This window comes from Leptonychotes weddellii, chromosome 8 (genome assembly GCF_054177405.1).
Source record: "Leptonychotes weddellii isolate Sample4059 chromosome 8, ASM5417740v2, whole genome shotgun sequence".
NCBI lineage: Eukaryota > Metazoa > Chordata > Mammalia > Carnivora > Phocidae > Leptonychotes > Leptonychotes weddellii.
In genome coordinates, this window is record NC_138376.1 from 100,021,003 (window position 1) to 100,047,670 (window position 26,668).

Here is a 26,668-nt window from a genome sequence, read left to right on the forward strand (position 1 = left end):
TTCCATTGTATATATGGACCACATCTTCTTTATCCATTCGTCTGTTGAAGGGCATCTCGGCTCTTTCCACAGTTTGGCTACTGTGGACATTGCTGCTATGAACATTGGGGTGCATATGGCCCTTCTTTTCACTACATCTGTGTCTTTGGGGTAAATACCCAGGAGTGCAATTGCTGGGTCATAGGTAACTGTTTTTAATTTTTTGAGGAACCTCCACACTGTTTTCCAAAGAGGCTGTACCAATTTGCATTCCCACCAACAGTGTAAGAGGGTTCCCCTTTCTCCACAACCTCTCTAACATTTGTTGTTTCTTTCCCTGTCCATTTTTGCCATTTTAACCGGTGTAAGGTGGTATTTCAATGTGGTTTTGATTTGAATTTCCCTGATGGCTAATGATGATGAACATTTCTTCATGTGTCTGAAAAAATGTTCATCATCATGTGCCCAATGCCTCTTAAAACCTGAGCCTCAAGGCTGCTTCTCAGCCCCTCCCCTTCCTTGTCATGCCATGTGCTTGAAGAGGCCCAAGACTGGGGTGACTTTGGGCACCTCTTCTAAGCTCTATTTCCTCATGGGCAAATGGGAATGCCACCGAGATCACATGAGTACCATGTCTGGCAGTTAGATTCTGCCATTCCTTCTTCCCTGGCTTAAGTCTCTAGAAGAGTTATTCCCTACCCTTCAGAGGAAGGATCTATGTTGGGAGGACCCGGGGTCTAGGCCTAGTGTGTCTTAGCCAAGAAATCAGCAAGTAACTCTTCAGTCTTAGTTTCTTCAGCTATAAAATGGAACAACAAGCTCAGTCCTGTCAACTGCCCTGGGGTTTTGGGAGACCAACATGATTGCTACTCACAGAAGTGATTTGTAAATGAAAGTGCTGTTCATAAAGCCTTCCACGGCCCTGCAGAGGACTGCTGTGGGCTGAGGCTGGCGGACAGCTTCAACTCTGATGATAAGTATGTATGAGTCAGAGACGCTCCCTCACCTCCCACAGCCTTGCGGGTTTGCCCTCAGCCACCGCTGTTTTACAACAACACACAAAGAATGGATGGCTTACATTTTTCTTAGCTCTAAAATATGAATGATTGCAAATGCATTTTTCCCTCATGTTTCCTACAGCTCTGAAGTCCTTCTAAACCTGCTGATCTGGTGGGAAAGATTACAGCCATCAAATACTAGGACATTTCCCAGCCTCTCCCTGCTCTCCTTATTAACTGTCTGATAGGAACATAGAAAAGACAAAATCATTTTTGGAATAATTGGAGAAATGGGAATATGGTTTATATATGTCTTTATGCAGTTACTGCATATGAAATTATGCAATTATTGCTCATTTTCTTAGGTATAAAAATGGTATTGTGCTTATAGAGGACATCATCCTTGTCCTTACAAGATATCTGCCGAAGTATTTAGGAATGGCATCTGAAACCTATTTTTTGTTTCCAAATGCTCAGCCAAAACAAAGAGATAAATATGAGCCAGGAAAAATAAATATGACAAAATATTAATACCTAGTGAATCTAGATCAGTGATTCTTAAGTATCAGGATTTTTCCCTCTTCCCAAAATGCGCGTGGCAATGTTTGGAGACAGGGTGGTTGTTCTCATGCTTTGGGTGAGTGGGTGGGGGCTACTCACACCTAGAGAGTGCCAGGAATGCTGCTAACTATCCTACAATGTGGATACAGCCACCACCACAAAGACTCATCCAGCCTAAATTCTAAGTACTGCCAAGATGGAGAAACCTTGATTGAGGTAAAGGATATATGGGTGGTCACTGTAGCATTCTTTCAACTTCTGTGTAGACATGAAAATTTTCAAAATAAGAAGTCGAGAATAAAATTAGCCCTAAAAATGACGAAGAAAGAGCTTGATCACTTGTGCATGCTCTCTCTCTCTCACATACACACACACACACACACACACGTGCATTCACATATGAACATTCTCTACTATGCACCAGAGTTTCCCCTTCCATTCAATGTGTACAAACATGGGCCATAACATGCTAAGCAATTTTTCAGGTTTCTTTCAGTTAGCCATCTTTCATTAATGCCACTGGGGATAGAAGTGGGTAAAATGCACACAAGATCAAAGTAAGCATTATTCATTACTTTCTATTTGTCTCACTTTCATAACCATGAAACTAAAGGTCAAAATGTAATTGGATAAATATGTATTTGCTTATATGTATGCAAAGATTCTCTAGAAAGAATCTCTAATAACATTAGTTACTTCTGGGGAGGAAGATTAGGTAGCTGGGGGACAGAGGTGGGAGGGAGACTTTTCCATTTATATCTTATTGTAGCTTCAGAGTTTTGAACTTTGTGAATATATCATTTATTCAAAGAGCAAATTTAAATTCTTTCTTAAAATGCAACTGTCTCTATACACAGTAACAATGATTAGTTGGCAGATAGTATATCTTGAGTGTAGAAGGCATTTTTAGAATCAATTTTGTCAGGCATATCAGTGTGTTTATCAATGTTGGGACTCTAGGTTTGTTTATTTTTGTAGTTTTTAAGGGTTTTTTATATAGTGTGTGTTTTTGTTTTTTTTTTTTAGAGAAAATGTGGTTTATTTTACAGCATGCTTTTTATATGCAGCAGCATATTTTAGGAATGATGTCAGACTATAAGCAAAAATATCTAAATTCCATTCTGGGCTTCAATAGTTCCTAGTTCCAGACACAGAATACAATTCCTTTCGTGAGTCTGGGTGGTAAATAAGAATATATATGGCCCTCTCCCACTAAGAAAATTCTGATTCTATCCACACAGAAAATATAGAAAGAAAATGGAAGGAAGGAAAGAAGGAAGGAAGGCAAGCAACACTCCAGTGATGATAGCAATGACATAGGAACAGTCATGTCCTTCTCCTTCTGTGTATTACATCCCCCTAAAGACCCTGCCTGGAGATTCAACAGTACACATAGGCTTCCAAACTGCTTTGAGGGAGAGACAGAAAGATGATGACAGACAGACAAAGAAGACAAAGGAAGGAGATGGGGAAGGGATGAATAGGTGGGACGCAGGGGATTTTTGGGTCAGTGAAAATACTCTGTAAGATACAATAATGATGGATACATGTCATTATACATTTGTTTAAACCCATAGAACGTACAGCCACAAGCATGAATCCTAATGTAAACTATGGACTTTGGGTGATAATGGTATGTCGATGTAGGTTCACCCATTGTAGCAAATGTCCCACTCTGGTGTGGGATATTCATAATGGGGGAGGCTATGCATGTGGGGGCAGGGGGCACATGAGAGATCTCTGTACCTTCCTCTCAATCTTGCAAAGAGAGGGAAAAGGAGGAGGAGTGGAGAGAGAGAGACCAAAGCTAAGAAAAAAAACAGGAGCTGACAGAATGAGATAGAGCTAACAGAACAGAATCAGAGAGACCAGACAGAGACAATGAGTCCAAGAAGACAGCGAAAGAGAAACAGACATAGATGGATAGAGAGAGACTGAGAGAAGGGGAATGGGGCATAAGATTACTGGACAATACAATGCTATTATTTTAAGATGGGTTGGGATGAATGGTATGGCGCCATGTGGTCACTTACAAAGCCACAGCCATCCTCGTCCAGGAAAGGGTGGGCCTGCAGCAAGGCGTTGACCACATCATTGTACTGCTGGGTGCTGGGATACCTGGTGAGTGCAACAAGGAGGACATTTTTCACTTCAAGCAGCAGCCCACATTCTTTCCTATAAGTTGAGTCCAAATTATACTCACTGTTCTTCAGATCCTCCTACATACCAATGTAGATATTCAAATATTGGGCAATGTTGGGCTTATTACCAATACGTCATCCAAAACCTGAAGCACATTGGTTCCAAATGAGTTCTACTCTACTCTGAAAACAGACCCTCTCCCAAAGCAGCAAGTCCACCCTGTTATTACTCACAGTGAGCCTTCCAGATACTTAGTCATGTCGGCCTGGAGAAACTCAATGATCCTTATCCTCATGCTGTGATCGGGACACTTCTGTTCTGCTAACATGCATTTGACATCATAGGGAAACTCTGGTAAAACATAGGACTTAGTCCATTGCAATGCTTTATTCCTTGCTAGAACATGTTTCATATTCCTTCTGTTAAATAAAAACACACAGATAGTGAAATTCTATTTCAAATAGGAGCAATTTGTGAATTCTCTACATCCGAGAACTTACAATATAAACCACTTTCCTGAGGGCTAAATATGGAATTCATCAATCCATCTTGCATCCATTCATCTATCCGCAAATGTTTGAAGGCTGATTAGGTATCTCTGTTTTTTTTCCACTTTGCACACACATAAATATTTGTAGTTCTGGAAAACATGTCTTAATAAAATTGACTGTGGAATAAAGCCTAAAGTTGGAAAGAAGATTGATTCATACATCTTGAAGAGGTAATATGTAATGCATAGCTCAAAACTGAACAAGATATCCAACTAAAAGAGAGTAAGTTGCAACTCAGCCAAGCAAATGAGGCATACAATTAAAGTCTCTGCACTTGATTAAGAAAATTCTTCTAACTGATTTACTCTGTTACTGTTTATAGTGAAATATAAACTGGCCATTTTAATAAGGTAAACTGAGTTTCTAAATTAAAAGTACATATCAGATACTTATATTCAGATGAAGTTTCTAAAAAAGACTAGAGAAAACTATAGCCACAGAAAGCAAATCAAGCTGATCAGTGTTTGCCTGGGGCTGGAGATCAGAGCGGGGACTGACTGCAAAGGGGTGCAAGGGAGTTATTCAGGGGGATGGAAGCATCCCAAAATGGACTGGGATGGTGGTTGGGCACCTGTATAAATTGGCTAAAATTAGCTGAGCTGTCTATTTTAAATAGATGAATTTTATGTTATCTAAATGATACCACAATAAAGCTATTTATAGAATTAAATATCAGAACCACTTGAAAACCTTGAAGTTAGTAACTGATCATGAAGTGTGTAAAAAGAAGAATCTCTAGTAAAATTTCCTAACAAGTTACCAGAGGCAATCAGCTTGCCTTGGAATGGAAGCAAAGGAGTAGAGGTGAGCCAAGTAGACGACAAAGAACAGAAGGTTTTCCTGAATTAGCCTAAGTAGGTCTATTTTCTGGCACACCCAGGGAATCCTCCGTTGTCCAAACAAAATTCTCATGAGTTTTGAAAGGCCAGGCTTCCTTTGGAATTTGAGGTCATATATTATAAGAGTACATGAGGCATAATGAAACAGAGAGACTAAAGAAGAGAAAGCACTCTCCTCTCTTTTCATGATAAGCTCCCTCGTTTATTCCCCCTTTGGCAGTCCTATATCAGTGGGGAGAATATGTCCTGGCTAGAAGAAGCACACAGATAATATAATGCTTGATCCAATGCAGCAACAGGCAATTCCCAGATGAAATTTGTGCTTCAGCCCAAACTACTTCCAGTATGTTTCTCATTTCTTTAATCTTTCAGCCAATAGTTACTGGGAGTCTACCGTATGCCAATTCGTCTTCTACAATCCCAATTTCCTTTCCTATTGCATTAACTTGTTTCTTTCACCTGTGATCTAGCCTTTACTCACCCAGACCAAGGGTGTAAAGTAAGGCAGGTTTTGTTTGCCGTATTTTGTGCTTTGCCAATGTTTTTAAAAGGTGCTATAACTGCGCAGGTGTTAAATTGGTTTCAGAACATTTTATCTCCTTTTCCCCAGAAGTTTCTAGTGGCTAAATTAGCTGCATGACCCCTTTAGGATTTTGAGGTTGCTATCTCTTATTTAGTACTGCATCAATGGGTAACTTCAGTATTTCCATGCCATCAGATAGGGCTTCGTACAGTTTTTACCTTCTTGTTCTATAGATTTTCCTATATGTCACTTCTCCTCAAAATAAGGGTAGGACTCTACAGCATTATTTTTTGTCAAACTCCCTAAATGTAGCTAGACACATACTAAGCTCTATCAAAGCTAGATATTCCATCTTCCCTTTAATAGCATCATCAGGCAAAATCAGAGGCATCAGACTTTTTTCTTTACATTAAAGCAATTTAACAAGGTATTCTGGAAGTGAGGAGAATACAAGTTATGCTAACTAATACAAGTCCAAACAAATATTACACAAGTAAAGGGACTCATCAGAAATTAAAAATACACTCTAATTTGGAAGCAGATAATTGCATGCACAATCATTTACCATCCATAAAATGATATTGACTTTGGATCAAAAAAAAATCTTTACTGTGAGGTTAAGATTATTCATCTTATCTTTAGTGAGGTACAGTTGAGCAGAACACCAATAGAAGTCACCCTATAGCAAGTGCAGGCAGCAAAAAGCAATCCCAAACTGAGAGGACACTAATATTTCTGTTCCCACCTCAGTGCCAATGCTCTTCAACAAAATACCACAAAACAACAAAATGCTGATCCAATGGCTCTCAATCCTGGGTATCCAATAAAATCAACTGGAAAGCTTTTAAGACAATATTAATGGCTAGGATTGATCCCAGTCTAACTGAATCAAAGTCTATGGAACTAAATACTCAGTTTATATGTAGAGTTTATATGTGTAATATAAAAACTTATAATAAAGTTGATACATCTGATAAATGACATAGTCATTATTGCAATATGCACTAATTTAAAATTTTTTCATGAGGTTCTCATGAAAAAGCTCATTGATTCTGAAACGTTGTATAACATTTTTTAGTTTTCTTATATTTATTTTTTTATTATTTTTTTAAAACATGCTTATTTTATTTTATTTTATTTTATTTTAAGATTTTGTTTATTTATTTGACAAAGAGAGACACAGCGAGAGAGGGGACACAAGCAGGAAGAGTGGGAGAGGGAAAAGCAGGCTTCCCGCTGGGCAGGGAGCCCGATGCGGGGCTTGATCCCAGGACCCTAGGATCATGACCTGAGCCGAAGGCAGACGCTTAACCGACTGAGCCACTCAGGCGCCCCTTATATTTATTTTTTTGATTTTTAAAGTTTTTAATTTAAATTCAATTTAATTAACATACACTGTATTATTAGTTCAGAGGTAGAATTTAGGGATTCATCAGTTGTGTACAACACCCATTGCTCACTACTTCAATTAGAGTGAAAAATCATCAAATTTTGCAGACAGTAGGGAGCTCACCTTGGGTAAAGAAGATGGCTCTGCTAAGAACAGGTCAGGTTTTACTCAATTCACAGGAATTGTGTAAGACTGTTGAATCACAGACCTGTACCTCTGAAACAAATAATACATTATATGTTAAAAAAAAGAAGATAGTAGGAAGGGAAAAATTAAGGGGAGAGACTACGGACTCTGAGAAACAAACTGAGGTTTCTAGAGCGGAGGGGGTGGGGGGATGGGTTAGCCTGGTGATGGGTATTAAAGAGGGCACGTACTGAATGGAGCACTGGGTGTTTTACGCAAACAATGAATCATGGAACACTACATCAAAAACTAATGATGTAATGTATGGTGATTAACATAACATAATAAAATTTAAAAAAAGATATAACATAAAAAAAAAAAGAACAGGTCAGGTTGAGCTCTAGCTCTCTAAGGAAAGATTTCAATGCACAGAAGACAGAGGTTGAGCCTTGGCAGTGAGCAGAAGACACATATGTGTTACACGGGAGCAGAGACTATTTTATCTCCAGCATAGATAATTTTGCTTTAGTAGAGTTAATGCACAATGACTGATGAAAGGATGAACGTGGTCAGCTGAAAGGAGTGGTTATCTGTGAATGGCTGAATTCAATTTGTTCTCAACATTCAGTGGCTCCTCACTGCATTTGCTAGCCAGTTATCCAACTCACCATCTAGGCTCCAAATATGTCCTTCATGTCACTCCCATCCTGCCTTTCCTTAATCTCTTGCACATTAATATCTTTCCAATCACTTTGTAAGACTACCTCCTCAAAAGTCAATAACAGTTTCCTAATTTACAAATCCAGGGCCTTTTAACACTGGCCTTTTTCAAGACCTTTCTCACCACATATAGCACAATTGACCACTTTTGCACAGCCCCCTTTTCTTTCTCATTTTCCTACACACTATTTTACTTTCCTCCTTTCTTTCTATCTCTCCAAGAACTAATTTGTTTTATTTGCTGACTTATTCATCCTTTATCTTCTATGAGAGTTTGCACATGGCTTGGTCTTTGCCCTCTTAATCCTTAGTTTTGATCTACGCTTTCTTCCTCATACAGCTCATCCAACCCCCATGGCCTCAACTCTACATGTTGAAGCTACATGTTGAAGCTATATGTTGAAGGTTTATAAATCATCAATAATCTTCTTTTTTCTATGCCTCAGCCTCCATCTCCAGCAATTTGTATATTATTCATTTCATACTCAACACGTCTAAAATAATGTATAATCTTTTCATTTCAAAGCCAGTTTTCCATTTGCTATAGACTAAATTGTGTCTCCCCCAACAACATTCATATGTTGGAGCCCTAATCCCCAATGGGGCTATAGTAGGAGATAGGACCTTTATAAAAATAATTAAGGTAAAATGAGCCCCCTGATATATAGAATTTGTGTCCTTGTAAGAAGAGGCATCAGAGAGCACACTCTCTTTCTCCATCATATTGGCCATTTGCAAGCCAGGAAGAAAGCTCTCAACAGAAACTAAATTGGCTGGCACTTTGATCTTGGGCTTTCCAGCCTCCAGAATGTAAGAAATAAATTTGTTGTTTAAACACCCAGTCTATTTTATTACAGCAGCTGAGCTGACTAAGACCCCATTCCAATTTCTATGTGTCTTTCATTGTATCTCTTTCATTGTATCTCTTTAGCAACTCAGACTTAATACCTAAATGTCTTAATTCTTCACATCTGGGTGTCATGAAAATTCCTCTATATATTATCTCTTATATATGGCCTAATCAGCTCACACTGGACAAACTATCCTATGAATAATAACTATTAGCACTGGACAAAATACAAAAATAAACAAATAAGCAAACAAAAATTATCGGAAAACACCAGAAAGTAGAAAAAAAGCAGGCAGATTCTGAAGAGAATCTACACTTGGAAGAAAAAGAAGACGGAAGGAGTTTCCTTTTTATGACTTTTGGTCTGAAGGCAGGCCTCAGGCAGTGCTGCTCAAAACTCTACTAAAAACCTGCAGTCTTTCTGGACTACTGAATTAGTGGACAGAGTTTAGGCAACCTTCTCTCCAGAAAGAGGAAGAGAATCCTCAAAAGGAGATAGCTAATAAGAGGGAACTACGAATTCTGTGTATAAACTGTCCAAATCTTTGGCTGATCTAGAACTACACATGTTCACAGCCCAACTAAGAACAAGAGAACTAAACTTGAATTTGAGCTGATCCCCGAGACAGTTTTCAGTTCGAGCCCAACCAATTTTGTTGCTTTGCTAAAACAAACTAACCAACAATCAACACTCTTCTAGTGAATAGTACAGAATCAGGAGTCTCCACATTGTGACATTCACGATATCTAAGATACAATCCATAATTATGTAATATAAACAAACAAAAACCCCAGAAAAGTGTGACCCTTTCTCAAGAGTAAAAACAATTAATAGAGTGTGATGCTGAGATGATCTAGATGTCTATGAGGACTTTAAGACCACTAGTATAACAATGTTCAGTGACTTAAAGGAAAATATGCTAGAGTGATGAAAATAATAGGACATCACAAAATTTGAAATTAAACAATGTACTAGATAGGATTAACAGTAGAATTGACATTATATAGAGAAGAGTCAGTTAGCTTGAAGGCAGAGCAATCGAAATAATCCAATCTAAAAAATAAGGAGAAAAGAGATTGACAAACAATATGGTAATAGTGTATTTTTTAAATTCCATGTTGTCATGTTTCATCCCCATAGATAGTCATAAAATCTTCTCCTCTTGATCTTCTATCTCATTTTATTTAAACACTGATATCATCATGTCAGTACAGCAGCCAGCTAGAACTGGTTAATGGCTTCCAGTTTACTCCTTGACCCAAGACATAGCCCGGGGACCCAGTATACTACACCAGTCTTGCTTGACATAGTAACCATGCCTAAGAGAAAGAAGCAACTCAGGTTCTAGGCCCATGGCTCCTGGTCTAATTGAATGACCATAGCAAACTATGCCAACTCAGACCTGGACATCTGAGGTCTAGACGTGTTAAAACAGCTGTCAACGATGCTATTCAAAAGTAACATCTCTCTGCAGCTTGCCAGGCTCCCAGGTTCCTACAGAGAAGCTCTTCCTAGCACCCAGTTGCCCTGTCATGATAAGAATATGGATGCCCAGGAGGAATATCCATAAGAAAACTACCTCCAGAGAGAAGACAAACAAGATATTCAAACCTAAAATAGAACTGGAAAAGAAGCATATCACATGGAGAGTGGGCTATTGCTGGCCTCCTACATTTGTCCTAATCATATAACAAATTTTGCCCTAATATGATAAACACTTGGACTATCACTTCAACTCTTGTCTTTTGAAGCAGTTTATTCTGAAGGACCACTCACAGGTTATCTGTCTGTGACTGACAACTGCCACAGTGACTGGAGTCTATAGAGAAGGTCAGCTGTTTCTGGGCTTATGTGATCTGATAACTGGACATCATGTATGAGCCACATGCAGTCCAAATACCCAAGAATCCAGCATTTTGGGGGGACTATTCCCTGTCTGTAAAAGAATTAAAAATACCTCAGGTACTGAAAGATTGCTGGGATTAGACAGAAGCCAATGTGGAAATTTAGCTGCAAATCTAAAAGTCTCATAGTTTAAAGACCAAGTGTATGGGAAAGCTGAAACTTTGTCATCAACACCTGCCCATGCTGGATGTTTTGCCTTTTGTGATTCACCATGCAAACTTCACCCTTTTCCCAATTGTTATAGGCATGATACTTTTCCTGTTTTCTTAACAGTGTAACTCATACTTTTGAGTGACATGGGTGATTCAGGATTCTTCTGTCCCCAGCAAGCAGATACTAAGCATTGAACACAGTAGACAGGCCATCGGGGACCCAGTGTACTATGTTCATCTCTTTGACCAATAGCATCTTCAGTATCTGGTCTCCCTGAGAATAGAGTTACTATTGCCTATTTCTAAGGGAAAGTCTGAACCAGGCCTATCCTTGAATTATCAGCCCTTTGGGTTCCTGGAATTCTCCAAGAAGAGGAAAATAACCATGATTTATTAATACATTTGAATGTAAAAGTGTATGTTTGGAAGGAAACACCTGGAACTATTCCGTGCAATAAAACCCCCATTCAGAGCTATTGATTGTTGGCAGTTATTTTATCCCCCTGAAAGCAGATTCTCCCCTTGCTTCAGGGAGAACATAAACTCTTGAACCTCCAGACCAGAAAGCTTCAGTGTTTTTTTATGAATTAAAACATATTAAGAGTCCAAAACTGTTGCTTCCAGTTTAGTTGACTCTGGTCTTCAAGGAAATTTTCTCATTCTCCCTTTGTACATCTCCACAAATAAAGCAGGTGATAGGGTTTTTAGAATCTGTGAACAAAGATAAAATTCATGGTGTACAACTTCTGAACATCCCAAATTTGAATTCATCATCATCATAATTAGGATCATTCATACTATGGTCCAATTTTGTGCTATCTTGTCATCAGCTACTATCCAATGTGAATGCTCAGATCCAGCCAAAAATCATGCTTTCTGTATCTCCAGAACACACTACACATGTGTCAGCCATTCTCTCTCTCTCACCCAGAAAGCCTTAAGTTTCCCTTCATTCTTCTGGGCTCATCTTAAGCTCTCTCTTCAGGTGGACTCTCCTCCACTCTTCTGGCTTTCAGGTGGTCTTCCTTGTCTGCACCCCCACATGGCCTAGTCCACTGTTGGTCCCATGGGCTTCAACTAAGTCTTGCCTCCTTATCTGCTCTGATTTCCCTGTGAATTTGTGGAGTGGAACAGTTTGTAACAAAAATGTTGTAAAAGATTTAGGAACATTTGAGAGAGTTCTAAAATATTCAATGTAATATTCTATGACAGATAAAGGCGGTCTTCTATTCCATACACTTGTGTTTTCACACATAAAATTGATATCTTTCCAAAAGGAGAGTTCCGTTACATTAAAAATTGCCCACTCTCAAAGGAACCATTGGCTAGCAAGGCATCAAGCCAATGTGTCAGCAAAAAGAAGGGTCACATGAGTCCTTATGTTTGAGATACGAAAACCAGTGGGACCCAAATCCTAGAGAGGCAGATCTGGGATTGGAGCAGAGTCCTCTGTAGACACAAAAGGTATATAAGAATTAGACTGCAGCTGTGGAGAATTACCAAATGATCAAACACACTCCTCCTCCCCCAAAAAAAGCCTCCCATAGGAGTTTATCTCAGTGTCTCACCCGTCCTCAGCTGTATCCCATGAGGCTTCTCTCCAGAACCAGGGGCAGAGTTTGCATCACTTTCATCTGAATCCTGGTTGACTTTTGGAGCCACAGTCATTTCATGAATCATCCCTGCTTTTTTAAACTTCAGAGCCCAAATGGCACCTTTCTCCAAGGGCACCTGCTTAGAGATCACCTGCTACCTTCAGGAACCTTGATGTTTTTTTAATCTTATAAAATAGTATGGCTTTCTGGTTCTCCAGGAAGAAGAACAAGGGACAAATGGGGCACTTTTCTGTGAAGAATATCCATTCTGGCTACAGGACTTGGCCTTCATATCTGAAGTACCACCAGGGATAGTCTTCCCATCATTGGAAAGAAAGTGATGACAAATACTATGTTCTCCAGGGACTGGACTGAAAGGTTGTGTCTCACCAGCCACTTTCTTTTGAGATCTTATTTTCATTTTATTCTTCTCCACACCCAAGCTCACAGATTTTATACACTGACAATGTTATCGATTGGCATGCCCAACTTTACATGTTCAACTCCAAAGCTGAATAGCATGTGACCACAGCATCATCTAAAGGCTGAGAGGTTTTGGGAACGTAGAAGAAGAGGAAGGAAGCTATTGAAGCCTTAGACATCTGTTTAAAGAACTCGCTGTCATCTTAGCCTAAAAAAGGAAAGGATGTTATAATATGTCTCTTCAAAAGAGTGATCACACTTTACCTAACTACAAGTGATACAGAAACATTGCTCTGTGTCACATACCAGTGCTCTGGTGATCGCCTGCTTTACTTTAGATCAGCAAGACTTTAGCTCAGCAAGACTGCTAAGAAAACAAGGTGAACAAGAAGTTTGGAAAAGCTGAGTGAAGAGATACGTGGAAAAGCTCAGTGAAGAGAATGAACAAGGTGAGGTACCTCCTCTGGAAACAGTGAACAATGTCACTGCAAGACGCGCCTGGACCGTGAAGGAAATATGCTCTTCTCTTGCCGGAACTGACGGTCCCCACCACTAATTCAGAAAATGTTTGCTGCACATTCTCAGCATTTTGATGTTTGCTTTTAATTTATGTTTCATAGCTGTGGGCTTTCACATCCTGCATTTAAACTGTCGGGCTTCCAGAGGAATTTAGTTTCTGAAGTGCATGTGTGAACACATAATCAGACATAAAAACAGGGTAGAGATGTGAATGGAATCAGGCATGTACTGTGGCACAGACAGACAGACTCCTCTCAAATTCTCCCCGTCTTTGGCTGCCAGTGTGAGATTCAGAGACCCAGCAGCCTTTGGGGCTCTGACTAATCACAAAAAGAAGCCTAAAATAAATAAATATTTTATGTCTTCCCATTGCTCAATTCCTCTTGGTACTGACACACATACAAAAATCCAGAAACTTCTAGCCTTTCATGACAGTCACAAGAACTCATAGATAGGTCTCACAGAGCTATCCCTCTTTTTTGTTTTTGTTCCTCATGCACACATAAGCAAAAATAATGAGACATTACCTACTCCGTTGTCGCAAAATGGTTCAATACTACTATTTGTACTTTAGAAGTATCAAAATCTGATCATTCAGGATTGAATGGATCTAAGGCAGCTTTAAAAAAAAAAAATCCACCTTCATACTACTAGACTTTTGGATCCTGACCTCACAGAGAACAGTATATGTCCTCAGAGCATCTTTGGGGGGGATGCAGATTAGGGTACAAAATTCACTTCTCAAATCTGGTCCAGAGTGGCTGGTTTTATGTGCCTTACAGGGCAAGACCTTTAGTGACTTGGTCTCTCCCCAACCCTGCTCACCTGGGCTGGGGTTTGCCAGATCCTCCTCTATATAGCTTCATAAAAATCACAGTTTTGCATTTGTAAGGATTCAGGTAACCTGATTTATCACTGACTATCACAGTAGGTAAGGGCATTCAGTGGTTCACTGCGGAATGTAGAAAAACAGACTTCTGAACAAAAATGGTAGTCCCTCTCCTTTACAGGCTGTATTAGTGAACTGGTGTTCCAACTGACTCCTGTCTGGTGTTTACTTATATGTAATGTTAATATGTAAAGTAATGAGGAGAATAATTTAAAAAAAGTGAAAAGAAAAGATAAAAAGAAAAGAAAAGAAAAATAAGATAAAAAGTAGTGAGAAGCAGACCTGGGCTTATCAGAACCTCTTTTTTTCATCCCACTGAATTCTATTGAATAGACTGTTATACATCTCCTTCACAATGCTATTCTGATATTTGTTTTCTTATTTAAGATGAGGGCACCACCATCACCTAGTTGCTCAAGCCTAAAATACAAGAGAAAACTTAACCACCTAGCGAGACTCTTCCCTTGCCTTGCTGTAAATGTCCTGCATTAATTAATCATCAAGTCCTCTTGATTTTATTTTTAAATATCATTTTCACCATTACCACTGTCTTAGTTTATACCTTCATCATCTATTGCTTAAACTGTAGTCTAGCATCTTCCTCCTCTCATTTTTTTCTTCAATCCATTCCCTGCATCACTATCCCAATAAATGACAAAAACTCTCTGTAATCTATAGCAATGGTTCTCGATTCTCATTATGTACTAGAATTGTGAGTGGAACTTTAAAAAATACTAATGCACAGGGGGCGCCTGGGTGGCTCAGTAGGTTGAGCATCCAACTCTTGGTTTTGGCTCAGGTCATGATCTCTGGGTCGTGGGATTGAGCCCTGGGTCGGGCTCCGGGCTCAGCGGGGAGTCTGCCTGAAGATGCTCTCCCTCTGCTCCTCTCTCTCTCTCTCTCACAAATAAATAAATAAATAAAAAATACTGATGCACAGGCCCACAGGTCCCATCCTGTCTTAGTTTGAGCTGCTGGAACAAATTACACTGGGTAGCTGAAACAACAAACTTTGATTTCTCACAGCTCTGGGGGCTGGCAGTCTGAGATCTGGGTGCCTGCACAGCTGGGGTCTTGGTAAGCGCCCTCTTCCTGGCTTGCAGAAGCCTGTTCTCCTGTCATGTCCTCACATGATGGAGGGAGAACCAGCAAGTTCTCTGGCCTCTTCTTACAATGGCACCAATCCCATCCCATTAGGGCTCCACCCTCATGACCTAATTACCTCCCAATGCCCCCCTTCCAAATACCATCACATTGGGATTAAAGTTTCAACATATGAAATTTGGAGGGACACAGACACTTAGTCTATTGTACATCACCAGAAACTCTTACTGGCCTCGTGCCTTGCTACTCAAGGGTAGCCCTAGCTTTGGCATTCCCTGGGAACTTGTTAGACATGCTTAATCTCAGGCCCCACCCCTGACCTATGAAACCAGAACCCGCATTTTAACAAGACTCCCAGGTGATTTTCAAGTACAGAAGAGCTTGAGAAGCACTGGTCTAGGGCACTTGTGTCTTTTGTTTAAATCCTGCCGGTGAACCTGAGGTACAGTTGCTCTGCTCATGCCCATAGCACAGAGCCTCCTTACCTCTTACCACCTCCCATAATTCCATTTTCTCCACCTCTACCTGTCACTTTCCCAAAATACTTCACAGAATCCCCGAGACTGTTTCAGGGGTTCGTACGTCGGCACGGGCTGTTTGCCTTGCTGTGGATGTCCTTTTCCTTTCCTGCCCTGCTTTCCTTTAGCTGAATTTCTAATCATCTTTGAAAATCCTCACTCAGTTTTTGTGAAGTATCCCCCCAGAGGCTTTCTCCATCCTGGCTTCTTTGAAAGTCTTAACTTCTTTCCCTCCCCTGCGCCTTCCTGCTTCTACCTCTCTTTCCCATACGGCAATTGTCAGCTGACACGCCAGTCTTGTCTATGAGACGCGGAGGTCCCCTGGGCGAGGACTAAAGTGCCCCCACCCCCCTCCCCCACAGTCTGAATCACACCGAGAGCTCATGGTGTGTGTATTCAGGAACTTTCGCACTGAACAAAAAGGGGGAGAACAGTTTAGAACTCAAGCTTACTTTAGATCTCTGAAGACTGCATATTAGACTTAATGGGAATGCGTAAGAGTTAGAGAAACATTTATCAAGTGTCTCAGCCCAATTTCCCCTGATTCTGCAGTTCCTGCTTGGCGGGGCCCACAGATATCCTCCCCTGAAGGAAATTTCAGTTCTAGCTTAGTGAGCCAGTATTTCTCATTTCGTCTGGGTCTGTGCTCAAGCATCACCTAGTCAAAGTCAAAAGACTTCCCTGAAAATACCATCTGAAATAGAACCCTCCTGAACGCTCACACACACACTCACACACACACACACACACACACGGTGCCACTCACTCTCTATCCCCCCTCCTTTTTTCTTTGCATTAATGATCGTTATAACACTTAAATATGTTATAATGGAGTGTCACATTTACTTGCTATTTTTCTCCCCCTTTGGAACGGGGGGCGGGGCAGGAGGTTTGGTCTGCTTCATTCGCTACTATATCCTCAGTGCTGACATCAGGGCCTGGCCCAGAATCAGCATTCAGTAAACATTTATGTATGAAAGGAATGAATGCAACCTTGCTTGGGTAAGAAATCTTTAAGTCAGTATTTCCTGGGGTGTGTTTTGTAATGTTAATAGACTTTATTTTATTTTAATTTTTTAAAAAGATTTTATTTATTTATTTTGACAGAGAGAGACAGCGAGAGAGGGAACACAGCAGGGGGAGTGGGAGAGGGAGAAGCAGGCTTCCCGCCGAACAGGGAGCCCAATACGGGGCTCGATCCCAGGACCCTGGGATCACGACCTGAGCCGAAGGCAGACGCTTAACGACTGAGCCACCCAGGTGCCCTGTTAATAGATTTTACACAGTGAAAGAATTCGGGTTTGAACAAAGTCAAATGGGTTTTCTCACTGTAGGACTCCTCATAGTATTTACCGTGTTTGTGTACACTGGGAAATCTCCAGTTAAGGACTAGAGTTACAATGTAACACTTCCAAAGCTCAGATCCTTTAGGTATAGATATTCTAGACACCTTGTGGTGGGAGACGGTGGGCTCCTGCATTTCCCTCTGAGGGATTCTTACTCCACCGACCTGTGACAATTTATCACGTGTATTGTCTTTGGTGCACTTCACTGAACCTCCCCCTGTTATGCGCTGGGTAAGATGCGCAGACGACCGCGGTGCCCCTCATCTGGCTGTGTGTGTGATCATGCAGACGATCAAGTGGGGACCCACTGATGTTTGCCTTACTGAGCACAGGCAGAAGAGTGAGATCATTCTGCATCTCCAAGGAAATGTAGACCAATGACACAAATCATTAAAATAATTTCTAAATATGCATGAAACCATGACTAATTTATAATTATGCCCAAAGGGAGAAGCAAAACATCTGCACACATATACTTAAAGTTTAAGCAAAGTGTTTCTAAGTAACATTTAGGAAACCTCTACGTCTTTGATTTCATGCCTTATTAAGCACTAAAAGGGAAGCAAATCGTGTAAATGAAAAACAAGGGACCGCATTGCAAAAAAAAAAAAAAATCTCTTTCCAAAGGGTCACCAGTGCATGTTGAAGATGGGTCCTCATAATCAAGGAAGGGCATTTAAGCAATTCAGTCAAGAGCATGGTATCACCTATCCCCAAAGACACCTGCAATGTATCACAGTACCCTAGTGTTTCCCTGGCTCACAAAATTCATCCACTGGGACACACATATCTCTACTAGAAACTTTTCAAGGGCCAAGATCAGGTGATCAGCTTGCCTCTAGAGCCTTCTTTTTCTTCTTGTTTGCAAATAATCTAGGTGGAAAGCACATAGTCTTTTTAGGGACCATAGAAAAAATATCACAAGAATAATGACAGCCACCTTCTATGGTGTGATAATGGGTGCCACGCACTTGAATGTGCCGTCCCATTTGGGCGCCAAGAACTACATATGCAGGAGGGTCTTCCCATCCTGCGTTGTGCAGAGACCACCTGGCAAGCAAATGGAGGAGTCAAGATTCCAGAGCAGGTATGTGAGCCTGAAGTGGACACTTTTTCCACGATCCCTCCCCTTCTCTCGAGAGTAGATGGCTTCATGAAAGCCTTGTAGCCAAACACCATAAGCTTTCTAGCCTGTCCTGAGTGAGTGACGTATTAACTCTGGAGTTTAACTCTGTTACAAAGTCAGCATACTTAACACGAATTGTATCGAGATCTAAAAAGAAATTGATGCTATTCAAATATTTATCCCACCCCATGGAGATATTCAGTCTTTTATTGGATGACGCATCCTCAGTTCAATTTAAAAATTCCTCCTTAGACTCTGTGTGCCAAGGACTGTGAGGACTGTGCTGGGGCCGTGTTTACAATTACAAAAAGGGCGTGGTTTTGCGCAGGTGTTTTCCAGCTAATGAGGGAATAAAGACATTAAAGTGATCAATTCCATTGCCTCCTTTTAAAAGTAGGGCAAGAGATACATAGAGGATACTACACATAAAAGAAGGGCTCTTTGCCGGGCCTGGAATAATAAAATGGAGGGGCTTGTAAAAGAGATTTGGAGCCAAATCCTCAAGGATGAGCAGGTAGGGAAGGAAGGGGACAGCACAGACACAAAAGCCTTGCAACAGGCCCTGCATCGACACCTGTTGAAGCAATAGCACCCAAGACAGAAGGGCAGCAGGAAGGACTAAGGGATGCAGGGTGGCTCCAGTGAGTTTAAATCACACAGCTGGATGACAGAGCCGCTGTCTGAGACAGGATGTGGGAAAGGAATCTTCTGTCTGCCCCCCTGTCCCCACCCAGGCATGGCTCTAGATGAAGGGCAGGACCAGAGTGAAAATATTTAAAATAGGTGCATTGTCTTTAATCTGCCTCTGCCCACAGCACAGCTGGTTGCCCAAGAGGGGACATGTGATCCATGCTGGAGCGCTCAGTTTCTCCTCCTCAGATACCCAACAAAGCAACACTGGAAGACTGAGTCGGTTGGCTGGGGTGACCTGAGCTGTCTGCAGGGAGAATTTCCTTTGGAGTCAGTGCTACGGCAAGGTAGTCATATGTCAGCCAGTCTGAACAGCGCAGGGCAACCACGAGTAGTAGGATAAATCCAATCTCACAGGGAGAATCAAGAGAAGGAGGCTGACAAGGAAAGCAGGACAGAGACGGAGATGGCCATCACATGACTCCATAAGGGGAGGGACAGCTTCCTCCGTGCCCAGGGAACTTGCAGGCTTTGCTGTGGCATGCTGTGAAATGTTTTTCTTACAATAGACTCCCCTTGTCTTACGTTAGTTTGAGTGGATTTGTGTCTCTTACACTCAAGTGTATACTAAGGCAGGGGACATGAGGTCACTTTTTGGACATATTTCACTCTGAGGTGTTTGTGGATAGTGATGGGCAGCAGGCAGTCAGAGAGATTAGGAGAGACTTACTGATTACAGAGAAAGATATGGGAGTATCAACTCTGGTTTCCAAACCCTCCTATTTCTCTAGAACCATTTCCAAGCCAGTTCTGTTTTTTTCTCCCCCCCTTGCCAAGCGCTATGAAGGATGAGAAATACCACAAGGCACAGAGGTGTTCCTTTGACCAGCCATATGAAAAAAAATGGCAATAATAATCCTTCCCTGCAGGTATCACAGAACCGTTTCGAGGATGAAATGTCATCAGAAGGTTTAGAAAAGAGAGGGATGTCTGGGTGGCTCAGTCAGTGAAGCTTCCAACTCTTGATTTTGGCTCAGGTCATGATCTCGGCATCGTGAGATCGAGCCCCGCATCAGGCTCTGCACTCAGCATAGGGTCTGCTTAAGATTCTCTCTCCTTCTGCCCCTACCCACCCCCCCACCCCCACTAGGGCTCTCTCTCTCTTAAAAAAAAAAAAAGAAGAAGAAGAAGAAGACTTAGAAAAGAGAAAAGACCTACAGAACTCATAGAAGGCAGCATCCTCATCTCCCACTGACAGCCAGCAGGGAGAGAAAAGTCCTATGGAAAGTGGGACGACTACCTGGAATAGTGCTCCAGGAGCGGTGACAGCAGTGTGCTGAGCACTTTTACGGGCCTCTGCTGTGCTCAGCACTTGGCAGGCATTGTCCATTTTTAGATAATGGTCCCCACAAAAGCACCACGAAGGAAGTATTATTGTTATTATTCCCACTGCGCAGATTTGGATACTGATTCACAGTCGGGCCACAGGGACTATTCTTCGCTCTATTCACACCTGAACAATTATAGAAGGGACTAGTTGCTTTTGGAAGCTGAAGCTATGGAAGGAGTAGTTGAGAACTCATGGCTTATCAAAGGAAACCACTTGAAATCAACAAGCACCCATGTGCAGAAAGCAGGGGAATAAAGCCACCAACAAAATATATTTACATCTCCTGAACCATAGTTCAGACCAGGAAGACCATCAGGACTAAGTCTCACCTAGGTCATTGCCTTCCACCTTTTTTTTTTTTTTTAAATGTTTTATTTATTCATGAAAGTCAGAGAGAGAGAGGCAGAGGCAGAGGGAGAAGCAGGCTCCCCGCCTAGCAGGGAGCCCGATGCGGGACTCGATCCCAGAACCCTGGGATCATGACCCGAGCCGAAGGCAGACGCCCAACCATCTGAGCCACCCAGGCGCCCCTGCCTTCCACCTTTTTGTTCACCTCTCTAAACAGGAGGCAATGGTATCGAGGAAGATGGGCTCTAATACCAAGAGATCTTCAGGAGCTGGGGCCTTTGTGCCCAGGGGTGGGAGTGCAAGGTTGAAGATGGTGAAGAAGGAAAGAGGACAGAGAGGACAGCCCAGATCCGAAGCCTACTTTGCAAGAACTCCTGATCAAAGGTGCAGGTTTTTCCTGACTTTGAGGGGTTGCTGGGGCCTGAGGCTACTGCCCTTGGTCCCCTGAGACCCTACTCTGATGGCAGTGGATCCTGCCTGAAGTGAGAATGGCACATTCGGGAAAACTAGAGAGAAGCCTCTTGACTTCTCTAAATCTCAGTTTCACTCATTTACCAAACAGAGAGAATAATGCCCACCTTGCAGGACTGCTGTGGACTAAATGAGATGATAATGTGAAAGTTTTATGAAAACTATAAAGCACCCCGCCCCCGGCTTGACTATTGCTTGATTATTCTCCTACGTGAGTGGATGCCTCTCCTTTCAATGACAGTACATTTAACGAAAAACATTTTTTGGTGGGTGACTGAAAACCATAAGCATCATGACGGATGCACGAACCACACAGGCCGGGAAAGGCTGTCATGAGTCTGTACCACATCTGTACCAATTGCCCTCAGGACTTTGTCTGACTTTCATATTCCTGGGTCTAGTTCTCTAGGTTTATAGTTTCCCTTTGTTCCAATGTAGCCCATATATGGAAATACTATACCATGCAAATTCCAGTGTAGAATATAAGGAAATGTTTACCAAAGCAGTGTCTCCATCAGGAACAGTCAAGTTAAAACAACCACAACTACAAAATTCAAAACAAAACCAAAGACTCCACAAAAGGCATACTCTATGGGACATTATTCACTGAATAAATGCCATTTTTGTGGATACTGCCAATCACCCCTGACAGTTTATAACAGAGAAATCCTTTCTCCTTAACATGTACTTGAAAGATGCTCAATATCATCTCAAAATTTCACTTTTCCAATATAAAGATCACAAGTTTTCATCTTCATCTTTTACCAAATCTCTTCATCACTTGATAAAAGATTCCCTTCCAGCAAAACAAAAGGTTCCCACTTTAGAAATGCATTTAAACACATGAAATCTCATAAAAAATAAAGACAAATATTATCATTTGGCTTTACAACGTTTAGAAGTTAGCAACCCCACCTCTGTTTCAGTACTCTTTGGTCAATTAGTCCATTATCAAGGTTTTTGGCTGCATAGAAAGATGGTGTCTGCTTCCCACGGTTGGCAGGACTAGGGGACTCTTCATCCCTGTCACCAAGAAAGAAGAGTTGGGTTAGGGGCTTTTCAACAGGAGCCACAACTGTTGAATCTCATCTAAGCTCTGAGGGTAGAAGACAGCCCATAGTGACACCATAATCTGTGTCTACCTTCCAGCTCCACGCTAAGGTTACGACTAAGAGAACTGAAAAAAAAAGGGACATTCTGGAGTCAAATCTCACAAAGTGGTTCATATATGCCAGGAGGTAGACTGATGCCTGTTCACAATACAGTTTGCACCAATCGGTCATATTATAAATGGTGTTACGGCAATCCTTTCCTCTTTGAGATGGTGCATCTTTATTAGATGATAGGGATATTAACCAATAGGGATGTTAACCAATAAAGATGCATTCTATTGGTTAATATCCCTATTCTGCCAAAAAAACAAAGTGATTGACTCTACATTAGATTCCTTCTCCACTCCCTGCCATTTTGGGGAGACTTTTATTACCTGTGGAATCTAATACCCTTGGAACCAGAGTCCACTAACTCCCTCACTTTATGAATGGTACGAGTGAAGCCCAGAAGGAAAAGCAAGTTGCTCACAACCTCAGGCTCCTCAGTAGCAGTGCCAGGAGTTGAGCTCACTCTTCTGACTTTCTGTCCTGTGATTTCTCTACCAGCTCCAACAAGAACAACAACCAAAAAGCAACTGCAAATACTCCTACCTATTACATATTTCTGTGATTTGCTTAAGTCCAAATAGGATGCAAATATTCTGTCCAGATGTGGCCTACAAATACTTTTCAAAATAACATACTAGGCAACCATTAGCCTTTAAAAGAAATCTGCACTCAAGTTGAAACCCATCTGCAATCTCTGATCTAGAATGCCATTATCAACGCTTTAGAAGGAGTCTTAAGCATCATTTAGTCTACCTACTTCATTTTGCAGTTGAAACTAAAAAAAGCCAAGCAAATCTCCAAGGTTAGATGAGTAGCTATCATCAGAACAGAGGTTTGAAATCAAGTATTTTGATACCTAGCTTCAGGGTTCTTACTACTACACCCAGTTTCCTATCTTTAGTAAGCACTTCCTGAAAGGGTCTAATTAAGTAACATATTCTCATGCCTCTTTCCATTATCATGACTCCCATGTGACAATATATTTGTCACACGACAGTATATTTGACAGTAAGCAAATACAGGCAATAAACACTTAAACCAAGTATAACCAATAACCCGACCTGCAACTGTGGCTTTGTACCAGATTAATTCAACCAATCCTTAAGGTGAATAAGCTACTTACTGGGTAGAGTGAAAAGCCCCCACTCATAAATCCCTGGACTACCAATGTTCCAAGTCTTGGCTACACTTGCAAATGGCTTTCTTAACCAAGTTGACAACATTTAATATTTAACATGAGACTGCTTTGAAGGAGGAAAGATTTTCTCAAAGATTATGATACAACCAACATCAGTGTGAATTAACATGAAGTTAGGTAATGTATTACTTTTCACAAACTACAGATGAAGCAACAGGAATGTCAACATTTAACATAATCAATCCAAGGCAGTGGTAGACCAGGAATGAAGCCCAGATTTCCTGGCAGTCCAGCTAGTTCTCATTTACTGGAGAACATTGTAAACTGATCTGCAGTGGAAACAAGGCTGTCTGTTTTCTTCCAAGCTGTGCCTCAGGCAATATCAAGATTCCAGTCAACTGAAAGGAACTTCCAACTCAGAAGTCCAACTCATCCAAGAATGCTGGGAAATTACTTCGAGCGCGATTTGAGGTTCACACCCACCCTTTGCTGAAAAGGATGTAAAAGCATGCAATGGGAACTTCATCAAAAGTCACATATTGAAGACTGTGATTTTACATAGATATGTCAAAACAATGTTTAGGAGAAATCCTTCAAATAAATCAGATGGTAGAATCTTCAGGCCAACCATGGACCACTCCTTCAAGACCACCTGTCCCCCTCCATGTTCCAAATATCCAAATATTCTAGAAATTAAATTATTTAGGCCAAGTCTCTCTAACATTGTATTGCTTATCAAAGAGCAAGACAGCCATATATATTATCATAGGTTTAATCTGAAAAACTAAAGACATAGAATGGATTTCATCAAACATCATAATCTTACTTTAAAAAATTAATGAATAATCGGTGTGCAGCAATTATTTAACCCTAGAAACTTGGCAAAAAGTCTCAAATATGGAAAAACCAAGTCAGAATGCTTGAAATGATCCCTGGGGCATAGATTTGTAAAGTGACCATTTTAATTTCGTAATTCCTGCTATCACTCCTTTCCATTGCAGAAGTGAGTCATTAAAAAAAAAAAAACGACAACAAAACCATCCCTAAACCTCAAAGGCACCACAAATTTTTCTACATGATTTTTGTGGGATGTGATCATAGCATTCAGTAAGAATACCCCTGAGAAATTAGAAAACATTGTGGCAAGAGTCTTTAGCAAATTATACTGCAAAAGCCTCTAGAGGAGAATATAAATTAGTTACTATAAGAAATTCTTGGCAAATAAATAAATACATAAATAAATAAACAGTTTGGGGGAAAAGCAAAGGAGCAGTAAAAGATGCCCTTCCTAAAACCTGATTTTAAAAAGACCCAAGCTGCAGGAGTCCATTTGCATTTGTGTTCTATGTACACTCAAACCACTCGCTACAGAGCTTTCTATATAGGAACTCCCAGTTCATAGGACTTCCCTAACAATTGGAGTCAATGTTCAAAAAGCAGTGCATTTAAAAAAAAAAAAAAAGATGTAGATTGGTTCATAAAACTTTGGATAAGTGTCCTTAATGAAGAGACTAGAATACTATGCATATAATTTGCTGAAAATGGTCACAGTTTTCAAAGAGTCTTAACCCCCACATGTCATGCTATAGTCCTCATCAAGAAAGCACAGCATCAAAACTAAGGCCATTCAGGAACAGACTTACTCTGGGTCTGCTCCTGCTTGAGCAAGAGGGGCTGTTTCTCTAGGGCTTCCAAAGGACTCCAGTCTTTGACTCTCCTGCTTATATTTTTTAATTAAATCCATCAGAACAGCCTGGTGCCCAATTTTCTTTACCAGTTGCTGAACCATCCGATCATTAAGTACTAGAAGAGCGGCCCCACTTACTTCTTCCTCTGGGAAAAAGAAAAAAAAAAAAAAAAGATGTCTCTACATCTTTGCCCGGTAATGCACCGCACACACAGCACTCTGAACAGGCAAAGTCATTTCTGGGGTTAAAAGGATCATCTAAACTTGTCCTCTGAAGTTATAAAATTATCTCTCTTTTTGACAAAGAAAGAACACTGACACCGCATCATTCCCAACCAGCTCCTAAGAAAGTATCAGAACAGGAAGTCACAACGAAACTTTCTGCTTCCCTGGAGGGCCGCCCTCCTCTGATTATTCTCTCTAAGAGGCATTGTTTTTATAAGAAAAAAAGGTTTCTCAGAAAACCATTCTTAAGAGTACCTCCCAGGCAATATCCAATACTTGTAAATCCAACACTGATCAGAACACAGGCTGCATTCTTTAAGCACAAAAGCGGTATCAAATGCAAATAGCCAAGATGTATTTGGACTAGCTCTTACTACTTTGCTTTATTTGAGTTCTTTTTCGAATATCACATCCTCCTCTGGATGTTAGGTCAAATGCAAACTCTGCCACAGTCCGTAAAGAAAGGGAAGTTCCCCAAGGCAGCGATTCCCTACCCACATTCGCATGCATTAGGCAACAAGAGTAATTAATTATCAGTAACAGAGGACACTCAATTTCTAGGCTGCTCTGTTAATATTTTTCAAAGTGTAAACAACTCACCTTGAAACCTATGAACTAGCTCTCCTAAGTTTTTCTCCACCAACCAACTGCAGACCTGATCAACTGACCAGGTTTCCATGGCTGTGTCCTGTGAATACACCTGTAGAATAAAAGGTCAGAGAAGGATTCTTCAGTTTTCTTTCTGATTGTTGTTCTTTTATTTTTATTTTTTCCCAGTCAGCTCTCTAATCTCAGCTCCTCCCTTTGCCAGACTCTTTGAGACTCTCAATACAAAGCTTCTTTAAGATTACTCTTCCCCGAATACACATCTAAAAGTTGCTAATAAAACAAATACTCTTTTAAAAAATGAGACCGGTTTGAACCTATTTCCTAGTCTCATTTCTCGAATTTCTTCACCTTCTCCTACTTTTTTTCCATAGGCATCCCTCAGCTTTACTAACAGACCGCCAAAGCTGTACAATGGTACCCAATCCTGTACCATTAACACCCAGGTCTCTTCACAAAGAAAAGAAAGGTGTGAAATTCACCACTACTAGGCTCATCAGGAAGTGGTTGACATTTACAAAAGGGGTGGGCAGGGGAGGAAGGGAGGAAGGATCAGATAAAAGCCTGACAGAGATTCTTAGTAAACCAAGACTGTTTAACTCCTTGTAGCGCCCAGCTAGGAAAGAGAGCTTGTCACGCTTCTGATTACTTTGGTTTAGCAAGAGGAGGAAGTAGGAGCTAGATTTCTCAGGAGAATCTGCATGTTTCTTTCCTTTCTTCCATTAATACTCATATATTCTATTCAGTACTAGAACT

The 26,668-nt window shown here is 40.9% G+C and overlaps 1 protein-coding gene and 1 long non-coding RNA gene across 2 annotated transcripts in view; both read right to left on the reverse strand.

Annotated features, from left to right (window-relative positions):
- The window catches only part of SAMD3 (sterile alpha motif domain containing 3), a 50,290-nt gene extending 23,903 nt beyond the window's left edge, over positions 1 to 26,387 (reverse strand). The window contains exons 1-6 of the mRNA XM_081829372.1: positions 26,264 to 26,387; positions 25,907 to 26,006; positions 25,038 to 25,227; positions 22,012 to 22,119; positions 3,914 to 4,099; positions 3,545 to 3,656 (exon numbers count right to left, since the gene is read on the reverse strand). Coding sequence (XP_081685498.1) covers positions 3,545 to 3,656; positions 3,914 to 4,099; positions 22,012 to 22,119; positions 25,038 to 25,227; positions 25,907 to 25,985 — 675 coding nt within the window. The 5' untranslated portion in view covers positions 25,986 to 26,006; positions 26,264 to 26,387. The remainder of the gene's footprint in view (positions 1 to 3,544; positions 3,657 to 3,913; positions 4,100 to 22,011; positions 22,120 to 25,037; positions 25,228 to 25,906; positions 26,007 to 26,263) is intronic.
- LOC145723104 (uncharacterized) lies at positions 6,682 to 13,039 on the reverse strand. The gene is made up of 2 exons (XR_014147943.1): positions 11,665 to 13,039; positions 6,682 to 11,448 (listed from the first exon to the last, which is right to left on the reverse strand). It is a non-coding gene; the product is annotated as an uncharacterized LOC145723104 (long non-coding RNA).
- Positions 26,388 to 26,668: the final 281 nt, after the last annotated feature.